The 23,625-nt window shown below is 46.0% G+C and overlaps 1 protein-coding gene across 1 annotated transcript in view; it reads right to left on the bottom strand.

Annotated features, from left to right (window-relative positions):
- Positions 1 to 22,900, bottom strand: part of MBOAT1 (membrane bound glycerophospholipid O-acyltransferase 1) — a 73,970-nt gene extending 51,070 nt beyond the window's left edge. Inside the window, exon 1 of the mRNA XM_074985896.1 lies at positions 22,820 to 22,900. Within this exon, the coding sequence (XP_074841997.1) occupies positions 22,820 to 22,900 (81 nt within the window). The remainder of the gene's footprint in view (positions 1 to 22,819) is intronic.
- Positions 22,901 to 23,625: the final 725 nt, after the last annotated feature.

Raw genomic sequence — 23,625 nt, 5'->3', positions numbered from 1 at the left:
TCCCACTGAGAAACAAACACAGTGTGCCCAATGGACTAATGAAGTTGAAACAAGGCCAGAGGGAATCCAAAGTTTCCTTTTCCCTAAACAGTTTTTTTCTATACAGTGTACAAACTGGGCCCTGTATGACCAGACTAGTTCGTGATTTGTCACATTCCTACAACAGGAAGAAAGCTATAGAGAAGTGTCACAGCTCTAGAGAAGTAAATAGCGTGTTGACCTCTGTCTTGAAAATGATTGTGCAAATCAGAGAAAAACCTATAAACGAGAAGAGGAAAAACACTTTCCCTTGCTAGGAAGTTCTTGGAACATTTAAAGTCAGGACACAGACAATGCAGAGATGGCAATTCCCTGACTTCACCCTTATAATATATCACAGAAACACTTCACCCAGGTCACTTTGGTTTACTCATCTCTTACTTCCAAAAAACATTTTCTTTCCTGCAAATCTAGCATATGCAAATTATAGTAAACTCTTTCACATCCAGCATTCTATCATCCAGAACTCTCCAATAACCAGGCATTTTAACCATTAGTAAATCTTAATTACATTTTCTGTAAGTACAGTCTAGTCAAAGTAAATACAAACAAATCCAACAAATGCAGCACAAGTTTACGGTATACAATGGCACTGTTGTCAATAAATAAAGTACTCTGCACACATTGGTGTTTGTTTCTTAACATCTAATCTTGTTTGTCGGTAGTGTTATACATTGCTAGGTATACCTATTATCCAGAATATCTGAACACTCGGCAACCTCCTGCTGCCAGGGCTGCTGGATAGGAAAGAGTAAACTGTACCCACAAAATACCTTGCTTTATTATTTTCCCTTATGCTTGCTCAAAAGCTGACTCTTTTTGCCAAAATATAGGAAGAAGGACTAGATTGATTCTAATTCACTCCAGACTCAAAATGGCAGCTCACAAAGGCATTGAGGATATAGAATCTGTGCTTCAGTGATTTCTGGCAGCCAAAATAGTACAGGATAACCAAAAGCAATTAACATTCAGACTGGAGTCTGCTCTGAATTGGCCCCAGATTACAGGAATGCACAGATGTCAGAAAGTCACTTTTTCTTCTTGCTCTAAGGTCCTGTACTAAGCAGCCTGCAACCAGAAATAAATTGCAGACTCTAAATCTGTTTTACTTACTACACTGGGACAGCATGGTCAGCAACAGAGCTGCCAGTATGTCTTGATCCTTAGGACAAACAGGTAATCCCTGCTTCAAGAAATGTTAATGTTGGCCCTGCCTACAAGGGAGTTATTTAGATCCAGTTTGGACGTTCATACCAGCACTGTATGTCGTAAGTAATTTCTCACTGGCCACCAAACAGATGTTCTCAGTGCTCAGGAAAGCGTTAAGGACCAGTGATGGTGAACAAGATTAACAGTTTCAGAGGTTCCTTCTCAGCTCAAATATCAGCTGGCAGCATTTAGCTAACCTTCTAATAAGGGGCCCCTTTAGAAACTTTCCCCCTTCGCCAGAGATGTATGTTTCTGCAGAGAAAAAGCAGGGGATTTGGAATTGTACTCATTTGTTTTATCTGTCTAAAACACATTTTTATTTACATAACCAGAAAACCACTTGGCAAACAAATATAATTAAAAGCACTTTGCTGGAAATGATTATTCTTGATGTTGAAAATTAAACAGTATTTTGATACCATTGCACAATGTCCAAATTGTGATACTTCAAAAAGGGGACGCGTGCAGGTCTGTAGAGTTAGAATTGGGGTGAGAGCTAGGATACACCTAAGAGAAATTTCTTGAATATACTATACTTGACACTTCCTGGAATATGAGCCAGTCCAGAAGCAAAATATTTTGTTCTTCTAAGCATTTTTATGAACTCAGAGCACAAATTCTCTCTATCCAGAGAGCAAGTGAACTCCACCCAAAGCAGAGAAATCACCACAACTGCCCATTCTACTGGGAGGGAAAATTTTAACACAGGGTTGTGTTCACTAACAGAAGTCATGCACAAAACATACCTGAAAAATTTTGGCCTGTGATGCTGTTTTCATGAGCAAACTCTGCTGATTTCCCATTAGAGGGTCAATAATCTTTGTTGTTTAGACTCTAAAGCTGAAACAGATGCTCCTTCTAGATTACCGTTGAGAAGACATTAAAGCACTAATCACTAGTAAGACATGTGACATAGCAGTGGAATAGATTAAATCCTTTGTCAATGGAAATTTCAAAACAAAAATAATTAAGTGAAAAGTAACCTTGAAAATCTAACCTCTAACTCAGTCTAAGTTAGAAATTATGCACGTTTGTATACTTACTTTTAACAGCTGATTGCTCCTTCCCTCTATTTTGCTACCAGCAATTCTTATAGTGAACTGTGACTATTCCGTACACTGTACTGATGTTTATGTAGTGCTCAGTGGTGAGCAATGATGTTCTGCCACAACCCAGCTACCTCAGTGGATAATACCAGTAACTAAGTATGATGCATACAAAGGAATTTTGAGATAGCTAATCAACACATTAGCTACACAGTAGTTGCCCAGACTGTAACAATATCAATGCTTTGTACTGATACTATAAATTTACTTCTTAAAAAGCACTTTACAAATATTATAATAACAATAATAATAATTCCACACATCTCTGAAATGCTTCCAGCTCTTGAGTTAGAGTGTGGCAGTTGTTTTAGAGCAATACCAGAAGCCAATTTACAACACAGGACAGAAGGTGAAGAATCCTCAATGAAATTGGAGGAAAAACAGAAGTAAAATATAATTATCCAAACTGGAACTGTATCAGGAAAACAAGACTAACACACTTACTTTTGTAAAAAGCGCAATAGAATTGTTAATGACCCCAAGTGGTTGGGACCTTGATTTCATGGATCACATGAAAGATGACATCTCCTGCCTCCCTGCCTGTGGCGCAGAAACACTGTTCAATGCTGAAGCAGATGGAGGTATGCTACCTTCACCAACACCACTGTCTACATTAGTCTGGCTTTTCTGTTAGTCTCCTTTTGAAGTACTGACCAGTACAGGCTTACCCGGTTTTAATTATGATACATATATTGAAATGAAATGACTCTGGAATTGTGGAAAAAAAGAAAAAGAAAGGTGACAAGTTAAGGACATGCACCTACTTTAAAAAAGTCTCACAGACTGTGCCAGTGGCAGCCGTTCTTATTCTAGCAAAAGAGAAACTTTAATTTCACCCTCTCTTCATTTCACCATTCACTTCCCCATGTGTCAATTTAAAAATTCATAAGTGCCCAAGCCTAGCAACCCAAAGCAGTAACACTTGTTATACAACATTTCATTTTACAACATATTTTAGCTACCTCATGAAAGCCCTTGCATCACTAAAAATCCATCTGAGTTGCATTAATGGAATTACTTTGCCTGCGGAGATAGGCTTTCCTTAAATAGCACAAAGGATCAAATTTGATTTTTAACCACGTTGTTTGTCGCATTACAGAAACCCAAACATGAGCCAAAGATTTAGAAAAAGATATCACAGAAACCAACATACTACAGTCAGCATTTCTATCTGCACACTTGCTCACCAGTGGAGCCTGCCCCATGCCCCCTGATTAACAAGGATTAAAATACTACAACCCAGGAAGCAAGGAAAAAAAAATACATAAACGTTTGGAGGTTTACTTTGTGGTACATATCCTGTAAATAATCCCTGTAAGGTAGAAGGGCACAGAGAGAGCTTGGGTGGTGATAGGGCCTCCTAACTATGTGGATTCTCAGAACTGAGAAGCACGAGACAGCTCTGCTGTTAATGTGCTGGATTTTGTTGCCCCATCCCCATCACTGGCAGCCTGGACGAGTGTTCCCTGCAAGCTGGGCACTTGGGCTGCCACCCAGGAGGGAGTCCTATGCCACTCAACTGATCAGCAGAGCGCCCACAGCCAGGTGCACGTGTTTCTACTGGTGGTGCATGCCCACACATGCCTCGGTGCGCACAACAAAATTTATTCTGCAGGCAGATGGAAAAAATTAGTGGCAACGTTGCCTGAGACCCCCGCTTCCTGTTCAATAGCAATGCAGAGGAGACTTGTTCCACGCTGGGCCTCCTAACTGGAGGCAATCTAGGGGCTCTACAAAAGCAGTAACGTGAAGACCAGTCAACCGGGCCTTGTCTGGTCTGAGCCTCCAAATCCCACAGAGCCTCAGATAGAGCAATGGTGACACCTTGTACCTTTCCATGTGGTCAGAGGCAGACTCAGACACTCAGCTGACGCTCTGACCCTCAGATTCCACAGGTCCTCCTGGCTTGTTATAAAATTAAACAGACTTACCTGGACGTTCCCTATAAGCAGGGTGAAAGTAATGTCTTACAGGTACTGTCCTCTCACAACCCTCCTTCCCGGGGAAAGGCTCAGGTTGCAATGTTACAGTAGCTGTAAGAAACTGAAGTGTGGAGAGGGATGAGGAGGGGTTCCTCAGGGCAGAGGCTGGCGGTGTGGAGGGGCACAGGAGTCAGGGTTGGGATGTATAAGGGGCTCAGGGCGGGGGGCTGGAATGTGTGGAGGTTTCAGGAGTTAGGGCACCATGGGCGGGGGTAGGTTACCTTACCTGGCCGGGGCCGGGCTGACACAGCTGGATAGCTGTGACCAGACCTGGATGGGGGCTGGACCAGAATCGCTGCAGCCAGATGGGGACTGATTCCGCCCCATCCCTACCATAACCAGAGCAGAGCCAGAGCCAGGCCACAGTGGTGGGACCCACTGCCAACCCCTCACGCAGCAGATGGGGACCACCACCAGCCCCTCCCTGTAGCCCGACGGCGAGCACGCACACCTCCTCTACAACATGCCCTAGCCAGCCCCTTTCACTGCTGCAGCACAGGGAAGTGCCCCAGCTGGCTCAAGCGCCTCAGCCAGCTCTCCTGCCAGAGCAGCGCACCAGGGCGCACCACCTTATTTCACCTCTGCCTACAAGTAAATACCTATCTGGTTAATGCAGTGCCTGAATGGTCTCTACACCCATGACACCTCCAGCAGAGCAAAGGGCTTTCATCTGCATGGGAACCCCCCCACCCCACAGTGTTTTCATAACCCCATTCATTCCTCCATCACCACTGCTGCAAGAGCCACAGCAACTGGGCAGCACTTTGTCCTGATCTCCCCTACACAGGCAGATCCAGGAGCTCATGTCAACCTAATGATGCCAGTTCACACACCATTGCCTTTTACCCCCTAGGTAAGTGCCCTACGACACCAACCTAAATCCACTTCCATAAGAGGCATACGGCTTATGTCAGCGAGCGAAGGCAACACAGGATGACTAAATGTACTAAATTTATAGGGACGGGGCTGATAGTTGGGGCTTCGTCTTACTTAGGCCTATTACCCCCAACCACTTCCATCCCAATTTTTCATTCTTCCTATCTGGTCACATTAGTTCAATGCAGAGTCTGTGCAGTCACTAGGATTCTTACACCACTTGTTGGTCGTCTTGTTAATCGCAGGGCTCCATGCTGGAAACTGACAAGTAAGCCAGGCAGCTAGAGCCTGGAGTTTTCCATTCCCAGACGGATTGGTGCCAGTACAGAGCTGAGCGCCCTGGCTTTCAAGTTCCACCTCCACTGCCCCGCTTCAGTTGGTGGAAGCACTCCTGGTGCGCATGTGCCACGGGGACAGAAGGGGGTAACGTGGACATCAGCCGTTGCAGTAATTGCTGTGTTCACTGTACGGTGACCTAACTCAGGCTGACTAGGGCTGGAGTGTAGAAACACTCTCTGTAATGAAAAGGAAAAAGGCATCCACAAACTAGGCAGATATCAAGGACAGGTTTCACCAGGTAAGGGCTTGACACAGGACAGACTGAAACTTCTTTAACTCCTCCATCCTACAACTCCTGCCAAGCACACAAGACCTTGGGAAGGTAGGTATCTAAATACTACCTCCAGAGGGTATTACCCGCTGCAAGTTTTATTTTCTCAACATTCTCTTGTAGCAATGCACTAGAGAAGTGATGCAAAAGAGAGGAGCAATGTTTGTTCCGTATCCAGGGTTTGTTTCAGACAGTGACTGAAGTACGGGAAGTCACATATTTCCTTGTATAGGCAGTTTCTGACTTGCGAACATATCAACTTAGGACCATTGGTACTTACGACCAACCTCCAGCTCCCCCGCCACTCACGCGCCCCAGCTCTTCTCCCCCAGCAGGGAGCTCAAGCCACACATCTGGGGCTCCCCTCCAACCCTTGCGGACCTGGCTCCAACCATTGTGCTCCAAGCCCCCTGCACACCCGGGCCTTGACCCCCACACCCGAACCCAACCCCTGCGGACGCAGACCCAACACCCCAACCCCCGTGTGGCCCCAAATCACGCCCCCCACATGGCTGGCTCAGCTCACGTGGGGCTCCAACCTGCCCCTGTTCAAGCACCCCACCCCGGTGCACCCCCATTCAACACCTGCCCTGCCTGGCTCAACCCTGCGGCCCCAGCTCACCCCCCCCCATGCATGAGGCTCTGACTTCAACCCATGCCTTGGGCTCTGGCTCCCAGCCCCTGGCGGGGATCCAACCCCCCCTCCACTCAACCACCCTGCCTCAGTGCACTCCCCGTTCAGCCCCACCACCCAGCTCAGCCCTTCCCTCCCGTGGCCCAGCTGACACCACCCCCCACACTTAGGGCTCCGGCTGTCAGCCACCACCGGTGTGCACAGGGGCTCTATCCCCCCTGCCAGCTCAACTCCCCCCTGCCCTCAGCTGACCCCACCACCAGCACATGCTGGGCTGTCAGCTGCCAGTGTACACGGGGCTCCAGCTGTCAGCCACTGCAGGCGCATGAGGCTCTAACCCTCACCAGGTAACCGCCCCCCCTCACCCCGGCTCATTCTTTCAACCTCCCCAATCTCCCACAGCCCCAACTCACACTCCCGGCATGCAGGGCTCCAGCTTCAGCATGCAGGGCTCCAGCTTCAACCTGCGCCTGGGGCTCCCAACCCCTGGTGTTCGGGGCTCCAGCTCCAACCCCTCTACCCACCACTCCCACAGCCGCACTCAACCCCCACCCCAACCCCCTGCTGCCCAGTTCCAACCCCCTGCATGCCCCAGCTCAACTGCACCTTCCCATTGCTCCTGCCACCCTAACCCAGCCCAGGCTTAGGCCCCCGGAGCCCCCACAGGGCCGTAACCCGAGCCCTCCCTGATTTACATGAAATTCAAGGTACACAAGGGTTGTGTGGAATGCAACCCGTGCATACCTCAAGGGATGACTGTATAAGGGTATTTCCCACTTATGACCAAATCAAGTTATGACCAGGTGTTCGGAACGTAACTTGTTTGTAAGTCAGGGACTATCTGTAATATCTGACTATGCCACTCAGACATGGACACAGCACATGCTTCACTTTTCTTTCAGAATTGAACCATGTGCATTTTCCCGGCCCAGATGGGGCCCATTGTTTTAGTCATGACTCAAGTTTAATTCTCCAGGCACAAATGGGATGAGTAAGTAAGAACTGAAAGATCTTTAAAGTAATAGTATCATGGACCCCACTTTAGAATTGTGCCAAACTTTAAGCATATGTGTAGTCTACTGATTTCAGTGGGATCCCTAAAATTACAACACCATGAAATGACACATTTAAAGAGCTGAAATCTTACTGTTTTAAAATCCTTTGACCATGAAACTGACTGAAGTGGACCAGGAATTTCCTGGGGCCCTAGTCACAAAATACAGCCTGCATGTGAGCATTAACAGAGCAAGGGAAGCAGTCGCATTCTGTAGCATATATTGCTTCAACTAAAGTGTGAGAGCTATGATCTTCAGAAGAGACTAGTGATTTGGGGTGTCTTAATTCTGGGTACTAAACCTGAGATACCTTAAATGGGCCTGATTTTTTTAAAAAAAAGCATATCATTTTAATGTATCTAAAGCTGCACCTAAAATTTGAGGAACCAAAGTACATAGTCGCTTCTGAAAAATCTTACTAAGATACCTTTCTGTGTTTTTTTCAAACATTATTTTTAAGCAATCAGTGTACCACTGGTCTGATCTGGTGAGTGTAGCTTACGTGATCAACTTCCTGCACCTGCAATGAAGAGGATTTGGTAAACCCCTACCCTTCCTGTTCTCTTTACCACTTCACTGGTCTCACTCTTCCAAAGACACAGAGCAACAGAACTTAACAGAAGCAGCAGTGGAGAAGAGCTCTCTGAAACAGTAGTTTACAAATGAATGTTAAACACTGATTCAGAAACATGCTACAAAGAACATGCTTGAAAACAGTCTTTATGTGGAGTATTAGTGTACAGAGCCTTCGGGTATTGGCACCCTTACCACCGGACTATCCAGTTACGTGGACTCCCTCCTCAAACCCTATGCCACCAACACTCCCAGCTATCTCCGAGATACCACCGACTTCCTGAGGAAATTACAAAACATCGGAAAAGTTCCTGACAACGCCATGCTTGAAAACAGTGGTTATAATTTTATCAAACACTTTTCTACCATTACAGAGAAAGCTTCTAGCTAGCGACAAATAAGGATACAAGGGCATGGAGGAGCCTCCAGTAAGGACCAGAAAGCGCTTTCTGGCAAGAAGCACTGCCTCCATCCAGCCACAGGTGTAAGAAAGGGAAGGTGCCTGGTATTTATTCCACAGTCTTGAGGTTATACTCCAGCTTCATAATTCTAATACATACATTTGCAGGTGATCAGAGACTTCCCAAAACAGCAGTGTGAAACTTGAGTGAATCTTAGAAGTTCCAATGAGGCCTTCAAAATGCTGAATAACAACAGTAAAACTCACTCACTCTACTGTACACAGGAACATGAAGGTGATGTCTACACTACCTGATAAATTCAAATTTAAGACAGTTAGCTCGATTGTACCAAGGGACTGTCTTCACCATAAATACCATTTGTTTGATTTCGGGAGCACTAGTATCTATATAACATCACTGAAACTGGCTGGTTGTGGCATCAAGTTCAAATTTAACAGTTCAAATGAAGGCTAGTGTGGAAGCGCCATGTCCTTGAATCAAATTTATTAGCCTCCAGAGGCTGCCTGGTGCTGCTGCGTCTGGCTCCTGGCTCCCCACCACTCATGGGAGCTGGGAAACTGACTGGCGCTGCTCCACCTGGTAGGCAAGAGCCGTGCGCCAGGCACAGCAGCACCAGTCTCCCAGCTCTCACAGTCTGCGGGGACCCAGGAACCAGGCAGCAGGGTGAGCGCTACCAGCAGTGGGGGTGCAGCAGGGCCCAGAGGGAGGGCACGGAATGCGGGGCTGAGGGAACTGTGGGGCAGGTACCCACACGGCACTGCTGCAATAGTCGAAGTTCGGCCATACAGTCTGGCATCACTAACCCGACTTTGCGTGGGCTTTGTGGGGAAGTGAGGGTATTCAAAATCAAGTTTATAAAACCCAGTGTCATAAAATCGAATTTATCCGGTAGCGTAGACGCAGCCACAGAGCAGAGGCACGGGAGTGGTCTGGCACGCAAACGCCAGGAGAAATACTACAGGTCAGTTAACCTTCGGAAGGTTGTCTTTCGCAAACCCGAGGGCTAGTAATGCTCTTTTAAATTACCCCTGCACTGCTGGTGCAGATGCCGATGTTCACTAAAGAAAGGTGCCTGCTCACCACTGGCAAGTTAATTTCTCCCAAGTCCTGAGTGCAAATCTTCTCTCTCAATGATTTCACCCTCTTTTGAAGGGCCTTTGATTTACCCTGAGGCCTGTGCCACACCAAACATTCAGATCAACCCGAGCAACACTGCTTAAGGCTGCCAAAAATTCCATGATCACCATAGTCAAATTCAGACCTACTGACGGCAGTTCTGGGCCCTGGGACAGAACAGTTAGTGGGGCCTCCTCAAACATGAACAAGCCATGTCCATACGGATGGTCCAACTGCCATCCCGGCAATGCTTGGCCTGTGCTGACTGGTGCCCAGGGAGCTGCACTGCTAGCCACACTCTCCCAGAACAGCCAGGACTTCCACATGCTGCCCAACAGGGTTGCCGTTGGCAACAATCTAATCCCGCAAATCCAAAATCACTTGCCCCGCCCCTTCCTTGTGGCCACACCATGGCTCACTGCCCCCCTCCCTCCCCTTCTTAGCTTGTTCTCCCCCGCCCTCACTCACTTTCAGCGGGCCGGGGATTAAGGTGCAGAGATGGTGCAGGCTCTGGAGAAAGAGCTGGTGCCAGCAGGGCTCAAGGTCAGACTCTGGGAGAGAAAATGGGTGTGTGTGGGCAGAGGTCCAGGCTCTGGGTTGAGACAGGGGTAAGGGTGCAGGAGGAGGTGGAATGCAGGTTCTGAGTGGGAGTTTGGGTGTGGGAGAGGTGTGGGACGGGGTATGGCTGTAGGAGAAGGTGAAGTGTACATCCTCTGGGCTGGGGCAGGGGCAGCGGTTTAGGATGCAGGAAAGGGTGAGAGCCTTGTCACTCATCTTAGGTGGCTCCCAAAAGCAACCACCGTCTGCAGGCACTGCCCCCACAGCTCTTATTGGCCACAGTTCCCTGCCAGGGGGAGCTGTGGAGTCAGTATTCAGGCTGGGGACAATTCTCAGAGACCCCTTTACCTCCCTAGCGGTCACAGGAACAGGCTGGCCATTTCTGGGAGCAGCGCAGAGTAAGAGCATGCTGGAAGCCTACTTTAGCCTCACATCAATGGAGGAAGCAGCTACGCTGTGGTGCAACACCAGCACACCAGCAGAACCGTTAATTGTGGTGTTGTGGCAAACATGTGGCCTCATTCTGTGACTCTAGCAGCCATAGCTTTGTTTCATGTTTCCAACGTGATGGTGACTGTGCAGAATTAGCCAGCATCAGATGTCAGTCATAACTGCTGATGTCAAGCAAATGCCTACAAAAATGCTGCAGAGAGCATCCAGGATCTTAAAATATTACCCTTGCCTGTTGTCCTCTGGCTTAAGGATGTAATTATCTTGCTCCTGCTCCTAAAATGACATATCCTTGTCTGTGTTTTACTTACATGTGTACAAGAGTTTAACTATGTTAAACTCCTTTAGAACCAGAGACGAAAAAGAACCACTACAGAACATGTGAACCTCTGCAACACCCTGTTGTGGTTTTGGGTTTCTTTTTTTCTTCCTCATGACTTGACATTGCCAACAATCAACATTGCTTTTCTGGCCATACTCTATATCTTGGTGTATCAGAGATTATTCAGCTAAATACAGTTATAGCTAAAACACATTTACAATCCATCACTCTACCAAATACAACTGGAAATAAAAGGAGTTTTAAAAGAAACTGAAAAAAAAAGAATTTCAGAAGTGAGTCAGGTACCTTCACTTTTGGGTGTCCAACTTGAGACACCTAAAAAGAACCTTGACTCACAGACAGGTGTTCGGCTTTTTTTTTTGTTTAAAGTCAGGCTCGCAGTGTGGCTCCCTGACATGGATCCCCAACCCAGCCTACCCCCACCCTCTCTCTCATAACAGTGGCACCATCCGAGAGCCAGGGCAGCCGAACAAGGAGCCAGAGCCTGCCAGCCCCGTCCAGGCTGGGAGACCCAGCAGCCCACCAGCTGGGCCCACACAGCCCTCACAGCGTGGCGGCCATGGGTGCGCCGGACCAGACGCAGCCACCACAAGGATGTGGTCGTAGCCTACACCGCAGCCCTCTGCCACCAGAACACCCTCGCCGAAAGGCAGCTGGCCCTCGACAAGGCCGAGATGCAATGGGGGGGACACATGGGAGGAGGTGGTGGGGATGCTCCGCACCGTCTGTGGGGCCCTAGTGAGCCAGCCCCCAGCCCCCCCAGCTGCTCTCCCCGCAGTCCCTCCGCGGTCCGCCGCTGCTTCCCCCCAGTGAGGTTGTGGAGCGAGCAGCAGGCAACCACGACCTGCGGGACATTCTCTACCCCCATACTGAGGCACATGAGGAGACACCTGAACCATGCCTTCAGACGTCCGAAAGCGCACTCGAGTGGATACCGGGCCCGTGTGAGCCAGGTGTTAAACAGAACCTGGGAGGGTGTGAGGTGGCCTGTGTATGGGCACATCAACCAGGGCTGCAGTGGATAGGGCGGGTTGCCCACGAGGTTGAGAGGCATCACGATGTCCCCAATGGCACACTCCCACCGGGGCATGAATGTCCTGGCCTCCATCCTGTGGAACAGGGCGGAATTCTGCAGGATCCGCACGTCATGTGCCCCGCCTGGCCAACCGACATAAATGTCCGTGAACTTCCCACGGGCGTCGACCGCCACCTGGAGCACAATGGAGTAATACCCCTTGTGAGTGACGTATCGGCCACCACTGTGGTCCAGGGCCCTGATGGAGATATGTGTCCCGTCAATCGCCCCGAACCACTGGGGGAACCCAAGCATGGTGAAGCCCTCCATGACTGCGTCCAGGTCCCCAATGTGCACTAGCCGCTGCACCAGCATGTGGCTGATGGCCCTCATGACTGCAGGGGAACGGGAATGGGTGCACTCATGGGCATACACAGAGAGGTCCCCTGCCCCCTTCCTCTTCCACCCCCTCCCTCCCTACTGGGACCCCCTGCTGGGGGACCCCTCCGGCAGCAGCTATGTGGTGTCCCCTCTGGGCTAGGCCTGCCCACCCCCCCAGCCCTGCTCTCTCCCAATCAACACCTGGGGGCCCCCGAGCCCGCCGCCCCACTCCCTCCCTCCGGTGGGGCAGGGTCTGGGGCAGGGCTTACCTAGAGGACAACGGCCCTGACGGTGGATGTGCCCACCCCGAACTGCTGCCCAATGTATCAGTAGCTGTCTGGGGTGGCCAATTTCCATATGGCGATGGCCATGTGCTTCTCCGGGAGAGGGCCAGTCTCATCCAGGTATCCTGGAGTCGTAGTATGGGGGTAAGCCAGCTGCAGATCTCTAGGAAGGTCTCTTTCTTCATCCACAGGTTCCGCAGCCAGTGGTCATTGTCCCACTCCCCCATGATGACTCTATCCCACCAGTCCGTGCTGGTGGTGTGGGTCCAGGCGTGCTGGACTGGTCGGAGGCGGCCTGGCAGGGGCGGTGGGGGTTCAGGACCCACAGGCCTGGGCCTCTGTCTCCACAGGAGGCTGAGGAGGGCGGCCAGGAGGATGGCTAGCCTGTGGGTGAGGGCAAGCCTGCTGTCCTGTGGCTGCTGGGGGTCCATGCCTGCTGGTCGGCAGGCGCTGGACAGGGACCTGGGTCTGGCTTGCTGGGCACAGATGTGGCTGGCCTCAGCAGCGTTTGCAGGGAGGGGCTGTTTGGGTGGGGCCCTTTAAGGGGCCATGCGGCCAGCAGCCCTGGAAAGGCTCCCTGGCTGTGCGACCCCATCTGCGTTGTTTCCTGCCCTGTTCTTCCAGAAAAGTGTCAGTGCATGTGTAGATGCTCTCTTCCAGAAAAAGTGCCATGTGTAGAAAAGGCCTGAGTGTAATGTGGCCATCTTAATGTGGTTTAGGGTTAACATATAAAAAAGAGAACATCCCTGAGAGGGAGCATATCTGTATCAGGATCTCCCAACTCACATTGTATTAATGTGTTATAGAATAGCTAGTATATTAATATATTGTGAGTTGTTAGATACTGATACAGACACACTCCCTCTTAGGGATGTCCTCTGTTTTGAAAGTGCAAATATAGTAACCTATTGTTGTAAGAATATGAGGTCACATTTTCAAATGAGTGGTCCCAATTTAGCCAACAGAGAATTATGAGAAAACAGCCTGAATGAGTTGTGGGTGAAAAACAGTCCCCCCCCAGCCCCAATTAACTGAGTGCAAAAGCTCTGCAACCACAAATGAAGACCTGACTCAAGGACAAGCCCTTTCACCGTGCAAACAACTTGACTTTTCTGCATTTAATTTCCTCATCCCTAGTACTCTATTACTGCACAGTTTTGCATTAAATGTAATCTGCAGAATGAAAAGTATCAGAGGGGTAAGCCATGTTAGTCTGTCTCTGTAAAACCAACGAGAACTTCTGTGGCACCTTACAGACCCACTTCCTCAGACGCATCTCAGGACTTCTTGTTATTTTTACAGAATAAAAAGTGCAATGTAAAAGTAAAATAATGAACTGAAGTACCAATGGGCCGTGGCGGGGAGGGAAAACAGTGGTGGTAAAGTATAATCTCAATAGATGAATCACAGCTCCTCAGACTAGATATGAATGCTTACACCCAGCCTCAATAGGCTAGTGATAAGAAATAGTATGGGTGTGAAAGAGAGACAGATAATGAAAGTCAACACTGAACTACACTTTAACAATTCTTTTGTCCATAACAGGGAAAGCTACCCTTTAGAGGTACAGTTATTTGAGATTTAAACTAATCATTAATTACAAGTCTAATTTTTTTAAAGTACAGTGGAAAAGATATAAAAGTCCATTCATGAAAGTTATATTAAAAATGATTCTTAAAAATTCCTTTCACCTCTCCCTACGTCTTCTACATTCCTAACCTATGTACACACCAATGCCAAATACAGCCTTGGACAAGAAAATATTAATGAGGACAAAAAAAGTCAGGTATAATTAGAGTTTGCATCAGAAGTCTTGGACAGGCAGCACAGGGCAAATGTACACAACCAGAGTTTTAAGCACCTTTCTGGGCCTGAATGAGCTATTTTTAATATTCTGTATTTAAGCCAAACATTGAAACAACTTCAAAGCATTTATATGAGATAATTATTAGTTCAGATTCTTCAATTTCCATTTCAGAAGCTGCATTTCTGCTTATATAAAAAAACACACTGTACACTAAGAAGCCTGCCACACAGCACAGGGCTCAGTTGCACCCAGAGCCGGCAATGCTACTGAAGCAGTCTGTTCATTCCCAGGGCACAAGAAGCACTTCATTTCACTCTTCAGAGACCCTCTCTCCCCAGCAATTAAAGCAGGCCTGGCATGGGCCTGTTAAACCCAGGATTGTGAGCTCTGTCCTGGAGGGGGCCATTTAGGGATCTGGGCAAACAGATTATTTAAAAAAAAAAGCGGGGGAAGTGTTTGGTGCTGCCAAGAGGGCAGGGGACTGGACTCAACCACCTCCCAAGTCCCTTCCAATTCTATGAGATCTGTGTGATGTGTAAGAGGAAATCAGCAGCTATTCCCCAGAAAAAGGGGAAATGAACAGCATGTCTGGTCTAGGATACACAAAAGAGTGTCTTCCAGGAAGAAAATAAATACTTGCTAGAAAAATAAATCCATTAGGATGTCACAAAGTTACAAGCCTCCACACACGGCTTTCAATGTACTCTTTTATTGTCCCTCTAAGAATCATACTAAGCTTTTGTAGGTCTCAGGAAACCCAGGTGTAAAAATGGACTAACAACAAGAACTTGCTGAAAAAGACAAATATGAAGAATAGGGCTACATTTGAAATGGAACTCTCCAGTCAAAGCCCTCACCTAAACCAAAACTATTTAAGGAAAAGGTCACTTTCCTTGTTCAAAAAAGACTTGAAACTGTCAAAATGCCCCATATCAACATTTTCAAAATGTCTGGTTTTCTTTTGAATTTTAAGTTAGTTTATCATAAAAGAAATTCAAAAATATGCCTAAAGATGGAAATCATAATATTTAGAAATGCTCCTATTGACCCAACACAAAACAAAGTTTTGGATTTTTGGTTCATAAAGATGTCTGAGATTTCAAATTTTCATCCCAAATCAGGATGGAAAAATATTTTAAATTTTTGAAAACACTTGTAGGATGGAAAACTCATTTCCCACCTAGCTCTAGTAAGAGACCAACAGATTTCACAAGAGAAAAAAATATGTTTTATTTTGTGGGGTTTTTTTAATTTTTCTTTTGGGGGGGTCCGTCCTTGTAGCTCAAAAGTGGCAAAGTCAATGTTCTGTACCTTTGCTTTTGGTTCAAATTTCACCTGTCAGACTGCAGACCTGTTTAAAATGTCCTGAACCACAACAGCAAGGATTACACAAAAGAAAATTTTCAAACTAAAGTTATCAATAGATGAGAAGAGCATTACTGGATGCCCTATTGCTCTGGGGCAGGAAACATCTGATCAAGAGATTTTCCTGTCGTCGTTTTTCAAAGTAGCCCAGCAAATTCACATTAAATTGCACATGATGTACAGACCATGTGAAACACCTTTCAGACAAGAGACTGAAATCCATGTTGACAGAAGTACAGATCAGCTACTGAAATATTCTAAAGAAAGAGGTAAACAAAAATGTGAGGGATTACCAAAGGACAATGGCAGCCTTCATTCCAGAATGTAATTGAAGTTCCAGAATGTTAAGCATGCTCTTATAATTTAAGTACACTTGTTAGAATAACTGGACAACAAATAGGATCCTGTAGCCTCTGCATGTAAATAATTTCCAGTAATTTTAAAAGCTGTTAGGTCACATGGCACATTAAATGCTGAGTAAGCCTTCAGTTAAAAGGAAACCTACTTTGTTGACATCAAGTTTGTACCTTGAAGTGGATTTTGTCCAGTTTTAGATAAGGAAGGAGGGCTGCATTTATTGCTACACTGGCTCAAACCCTGGCACAAGGGCCATGCTTGCACCTTCTTTTTCCTGAGATTACTGGGAGCCAGTTTGGCTATCATATATAGGTCTTGCAGAACCTGGGGAACAGAAGCATATGAAAGCTACAACCAGGCTTTTTCATGCACCTGGCAAGTCCCCAGTATTGGCATCTTTTGTGACAGTGAGGTAAGTAGCAGGACAGACACACACAGCTCTACGTATCCCATGGAGGCCCCTACATTGGAGTAGACTGTAGAGTGGCTTTGGGGTCACTTTCCACTGGTGAATCAGTCCTACTATGATTTATTTACAGAGAAGACTTGAGGAATTTTACATAAATCTAACATTTGGTTTTTCAGATTTTATGGAAAACAATGAAAAGGAGAGGCAAGAGTACAAAGAAGGAAAATTCATGAGAGGTCATTTCCCAATTGCCTTTTTTGTCCTCTGCCAAATGGAAAATTTATCAGACTTTGTTTTCAATGAACAAGGAGACATAAATATTTATTTCATTAACAATAGCAAAATGCTGGTTAAGAACTCAGGCTGAAATGGCCAACCTAGAGATGAGGCACCTATTTCTAAGCCAGAGAGAAGTTTGTAATAGAATTACATTGTTATTCTTACATCCTCCTTAATTTGATACACAGGATGGAAGTGGGTCTCTTCCATTCCACTCTGCCATTTGCTGATGTTTCCATCTGCTCTGTGGTGTTGACATTGACTATTATGACCTCCCTGATAAAAGCTCTTCTAAAGGCATTGTTTCCTTGCACCACTTGGTTTTCCAGTTGACAGCTTCATGCAGGTGTCTCCGAATATGTCCAAACTGCAGTTAGACCCTTGTGGCTAGCCTGACAGCTGATGGGTTAAGGGGCAATTTAATTGCAGAATACAGACACTTGGGCTCTGGCTGCAGTGAAGGCTCTGAGACCCCATGGGGGGTAGGGTAAGGTGGTTGGTCCCAGAGCCCAGGTTCCAGACCAAACCTGCATGTTTATATTGTAATTAAACAACCCTTTAGCCTCATCCCTGCAAGTCTATCAGTTGGCACATGCCATCCATGGGTCTTTAATTGCAGTGCAGACACATCCTGTATGTTGGCATACAGGATACATAACTCAAATAAGTCCACCTTTTCTTTTGGATTCTGGTGGAAATGAACTTATACTTGCTGATTTTTTTGCATCTCTTTGCTGAGGATTAAATCTTTCCAACATGTGCCCAGAATCTTCTACAGACATTTATCTTATTGTGCTTCTAGTCTTCCATTTAACATTTTATAATATTATAGAAGATTATATTGGCCTGGACTGGCAAAAACATTCAAGGGGTAACCTTAGTCCCTGGAGGGAATATATACTCATCCTTCCCGTAAAATGTTATAGACTTCCATAGCATTATATAAAATATATAAATAATACTTCCATTTTAACTATAATAACTGAACAGTCAAAAGCCAACAAAGTTAAAGCTGTCCTACCCTATGCAAGTTTAGCACATACATGTAAACTACAGTCTTTAGATTACATTAGCGCACACTCTTCTTCAGATAATTGAATATCAGACAACTTTTCTATAGATGAGTGAGAATCTCTCAATGAGGCAATAAATGCAACAATGCTCCTGCTATTCAAAATAAACTGAGTTTTCATTTGCAGAGCGCAGCACTTTAAAGAATTAAATGAAATGGAATAATTAAGAACTGACACTAACAGTTGTTCTTGTACTTTAAAAAATCAGGAACATTTATATGTGGGTCATTTATCTCATTCCCACTTGAACTAATTAAAAAATTCAACCCAGACACCCAGATTAAGGAGGTTCATGTGTATGGATTGAAGGTTACTACTACTCAATGGCTATGTCTGCTCTAGAGAGTTTTGTAGACAAAACTGGGGTTTTGTTGACAACTCACAGAGCATCTACACACAAAATGCATTTTGTCAACAAAAACAGTCAGAAGAAAAACAGTGTACATGCTCCGGCAGGGCCCTTTTGTCGACAGAGCAGATCAAAAGATCAATACGCTTTTGTGTGTAGACATGATCTGTCGACAAAAGTTTTGTCAAAACATCTCTTCCAACCATAACTTCTGTAGACAGAAACTTCTAGTGTAGATGTAGCCAAAGTCGGCTCTTTAATTTGCTGCATCTGACTCAGATTTACCCACCGGGGCTGTGACAGAACTGATGACTTTCAGCGTATCAGGTGGAAGTGTTCTTTTGCCTGATGTTGTGGGAAGTGTATATGGGTTGTGGTGGCCCTGTAATTTTAAAACACTACTCAATCACACTTCAAGGGTTGTTTTATTGGGCTATAATGATGTCCTAAACACTGTTTTATTTTCCTTTGCATCTGATACTCTTGCAGCTAATCTTGCCACAGAATCATAGTACAATAAATGAAAAGTTTGTTAAATACAAAGATACGTTATCTAACAGAAAAACTTAGAAATGAAATAAAGAAGAATATATACCATTCAGACAGAGACGTGGCAACTCTTCATTATATATGTGAAACAGCAAACCTTGCCAGCATTTCTCATTAATATGTTGTTTGGCCAGTACAGTTTTAGTACTGTCTGACTTCTATATGTGTTAACTAATTAGATGTTCTTTAGAACTCTGCATTATTTGAAACAATTCGTTTTTATTTTTAAAAAGAAGAAAAAACTTTGTAAAAATAACACTCTCTAGCTCTTCGTCTATGCTCCATGAATCTATTCATTTATTTTACTTATATACAGATTTCCCCTATTGTTGTTACAGTACAGTCAGTACAGCTATAGAAGAACATGCCAGATTCCACTCTAACTCACGCTTTATCAATAGAACTGCTAGCTAAGGGCAGATGGAAGAATCTTTATTAAGAGTCACATGAAAGTTAGAAAACAAAAACTTTCAGGCTGATTTTTCAGATCCCCAGCTCAGCTTGTTATCTTTGCATTTATCATAGGATGAAATTCTCCCTGGATCAGATGGGCCAGGGAACAACCCCAATATAAAGGGATTACCACACTTCCTTTATGTTGTATTAGACAGATGTACAGCATGCCAAGCAAGGGATTCCCAGAACACTTTCTAGTAGTAGTGCTAAGCTCCAAACAGGTACTATGAGGATATGTCTACACTAGAGGGTTTTGTTAACAAAACTCGCAGAGCATCCACACTAAAAATGCCATCTGTCGACATGCTGTTGACAGAACGGAGCACTTTTGTCAACAGCCTTCTGTCTCTCTCCCACAAAGCAAAACGCCTTTCATGACAATTTGTCAACGAAAAAGCTGTGTGGATGCTCCGGGGTGCCCTCTGTTGACAGACAGGGCTTCCAAGTCACTGGGCAGCCCTATCTGCTGTGTTTCTGGTTGGCTGTTCTGTTGAGAGAGCGGCCAGGCAGTCCGGCCACTTTCTGTCAACAAAGAGGATCAACAGAGTGATCTGCTTTTGTGTGTGGCTGCACTCTGTCAACAGGAATTTTGTCAGAAGATATCTTCCAAACGGAACGTCTGTCAACAGATTGCTGTTGTGTAGACATAGCCCGAGAGCAGGATGGTGTGGACAGATTTTAAGATCTGCACTGAACCCATAGCCACAGACACATGTAGAGGACCCACAAGATTAACTTCCCCTATGGCAGCCCAGAGCCTGATGTAGAAGCCATTGAGGGGTCATTAACGTTTTATTAAAGGATTCCCACAAGATGTTTCCCTTTATATGTAGGATTTCTAATAACCCCTATATTCCTTTTAGCCAGAGAGTCAAGTTCTGCATAAAGAAAGGGTTAAAAACTAGCTAATCCATGTTTTTTTGTCATTTAAACAAAAATCCCCTCCCTCAACAGAGGAAGGAGGCCACATCAGCTGACAAACAAGCTTATAGTTAGCACAAAGGTTGGAAATGTTTGTGTTTTGTTCTTAACAATATTGGCACTGTTACACAGAGCTCAATCTCCATCATTTGAAGTGAGGCATGGGATGTAAATTTCTTGACATGAGGTCTGGACACATCCTACCTTACGGAAACCTGAAAACCTCTGACACTTGGCACATGCTGGTACATTCCAAAGAGAAATCTATCAATCACTCAATCAGGTCTTAGAAGTATTCTTATGAGGCCCACAGATCAGTTTTCTTGCACAAATGCTTAAAAGACTTCAAAGGAAGAAGCCACAGTATCCCTACATTTCTGAAAATTTCATGGTGATTTCATGAGTCCTCAAAAGTGCCTCTCATCACAAATGTGAGGCAGACCACCCAATCCCTTATTTTAAGGGGCATCTCTTGACCAATTCAAACATTCATTTGAAGCTTATGATGACTACATTGTATACTTCAGGGCAGCAAAAAAGTAAGCTTGAGAGAAAAGTATATGATATGCTAAGAGAAAGTGTTTTCCTAAAATATCCCTTAAAATAAAGTGTTATTCCTTATTTTTCACGTGGTTTTCTCTTACTTCCATCCAACAAAGGTGGTTATCCTCCCTGATACCTTACTGTCTGCGTGTGTGTATGTGTTTCATTATTCCCACTACAATCCCTATTAATTTCCCTACACAAAGGCCATTCGGATTTTGGGCAAGGAAGGGGATAAGTGATAGATTTTGTCCATATAGAATATAGTCTTTATGTTGTCTTCACTGAAGGTAGGAATATTTTTGAAAGTTTCCAAAGCTAATCCATCAAGCATTCACTTTTCACCCAGCCAGACAGGCAGTCACTCAAATAATCTTTGTACTATATATTGAGGGTATGCCATTCTGGCCAATATTCTCTGTATATGGTTCCTTTAACACAATTTTAAAATGTTTCCTGCCCACAACACCTTCAAAAAAGAAACACAATCCTGTCTCTAATGTAGATTGGCCTAGCAGATTATCAAATATATTCCCAGACAGATTTACAGAGAGAATTTACAATAAATCCTATTTTTTGTAGTTAGTAAATAACAGAAATATCAATCTTTTAAAGCATTTATTTAGTAAAAAGTACATTCTCCATAAATATGTGCTAATTTAAAGTTGCACCTATAGATTTAGCACTTTAAGCTGAGAGAAATGGGAGGAGGAGATTAAAATGTACTTTTTATCACTAATTTATAAAAACAATAGCTAAAATGGTGCATGGCTACTAAATGAGTAAAAGAAAACAAGTCAATCTGAATCCAGAATATCCTGGGTTTTGTTGATTTAAAAATATTTGTTTGCCCTGGTTTATCTCACAGCACAATCTCAATTGCAGAACCCAGAGTAAGTTGGTAAAAAAAAATTCCAGGCCAGACTTCCTCATTGCTAAAAAAATGCAGAAAGGGGAGTAGGCGTACATGTGACTGAAGAAACACAAAGAGAAAAGCCCAACCAAGGTTTTCTCTACCTGTTACAGGTCAATTTCACAATGAACCTATAAATGAACACAACAACATATATCATGCCATGAGAGCTCCAAACACCCTTGCATTCCCGTAAAACGCCTTTCTTCTATTATTCAACAATTTACTAGACTTTTCACCACTCTTTCCTTAATCTCTGAGTAGATGCAATTAAGGAATAAGTGTTGAATTAACTGGCATTTTATGAGCTTCAACACAAAGAATATTTAAATTGCTGCTTTGGTTCGTCAGATACTTCGTAATTGTAAGGCTCATCACCCCCCCCAAAAAAAAGTTTTACATTTTTCATCATTTAGTTCAATATAACTACTTGTAGCAGCACTAGCTCTCAACAACACTATACCTCTGAGCAGTGAAAAGAGATGTACAGCTACCTAAATAAATAACAGGTCAAATAATTATAAGACAGCATAATTTATTTTAAAGTATAAAAGAAAGACTGTGGAACTAACAAGTCAGCTGCTAAACTTCAATGCTGGATCACTTTACTTTCTATGACACTACATCCCCATCTTTCATTTATACATATCTATACCCTAAAATCATCAGGGCAAGGACTTTGCCTACAGAAGATCTGTGAAATGCCTTTAATACATTTGCTGTTATAAAATTATAGTTATTATAACTAATAACCCGCCCGGAGTCCTTCGCATTAAAGTCTACATGGATCTGTGCACTTTGACATCGCACAGATGTGCTTCTTGAGGTACTGACACAGCCCACCTTTGCAAGCTGTCACAGGAAATAACCGATCTGTTACACACTGACCCTGCATGCTTGTCTATTCTGTAAAATGGTCTATAAAATAGCTCCTGCAAGGAATCTAACAGGTTGTAAACGACCCTTGCACACCTTGGTCTGACCCACGTGTACTGAGACGCACAACCTTGCACCACGTTTAAGCGCGAACCCAGCCAGCCTCCTACACCCCAGATCGTCAGCTGCATCATGCTGAAGGGGGTCAGTCACTTCCCACCCCGCCCACGCACAGCTGGCCCCCAATCCCTGCCGGGGGCCGGTTTTACCTGGTCCAGCGGGATGCCCAGGAGCTGGCTGAGCGGGTGCAGCAAGGTGGAGCCCGTGGTTCTGTAGGGCGCCTCTGCCATCCTGCATCCCTCCCGCCCGGGCCTCCCTCCGCTCCTAGGCGCGGCGGCGCTGGGCCAGCAGGGCGCCTCACACACACACACACACACACGTGCGCCCGGCAGCGGCGCGCAGGCTCGGCCCCGCCTGCGGCTGTGGGTTGGTTGCGATGCCCGCTGCCCGCTGCCCGCTGCCCGCTGGGCGGGGAGGGCGGCGGCGGCGGGGGCCCGAGCTGCAGCATCCTCCAGGCGGCGCCTCAAGGCGGCGGCCCGGGGCGGGGGAGCTGGCGCCCGTCTAGCCCCCGGGGAACCTGCCCATAGGCGGGGCCGCCGGCGGTGGGAGAAGGCAGGGACGGCGGCCTCTGGGGGAGCCCAGCGCCGCCACCCACCGGCTCTAGCGGGGGCGGCGTCCCTCGGCCACATCAGCAGCTGCTGAGCGGTGGCCGCCTGGCGGCTGGAGTGAGGGCTGCCCTGGGCTTTGAGGCTTGGCACCTCCTGCCGCCGGCTGCTGGCCCCAGTGTGAGCGACATCGGCCGCGGGTCCATTGCAGCCATCTGTCGAGAGAAGTAGCTGGCGGGAGAGATTCCCCCCCCCTCCCCCCCGGAACTGTTGAGAGAGTGCGACCACGCACAAAAGGCAGTCGGGAGAGCGCTCCTCTCCGGCCACGGAGGAGCTGGACACGCTCTCCCTCAACAAAGCAGGCACGAGGAGGCACAGCGGAGAGGACTGCCCATTGTTCTGGATACCGT

The sequence above is a fragment of the Carettochelys insculpta genome, chromosome 2 (assembly GCF_033958435.1).
Source record: "Carettochelys insculpta isolate YL-2023 chromosome 2, ASM3395843v1, whole genome shotgun sequence".
Classification (NCBI taxonomy): domain Eukaryota; kingdom Metazoa; phylum Chordata; order Testudines; family Carettochelyidae; genus Carettochelys; species Carettochelys insculpta.
This window is presented reverse-complemented; position numbering and strand designations above follow the sequence as displayed.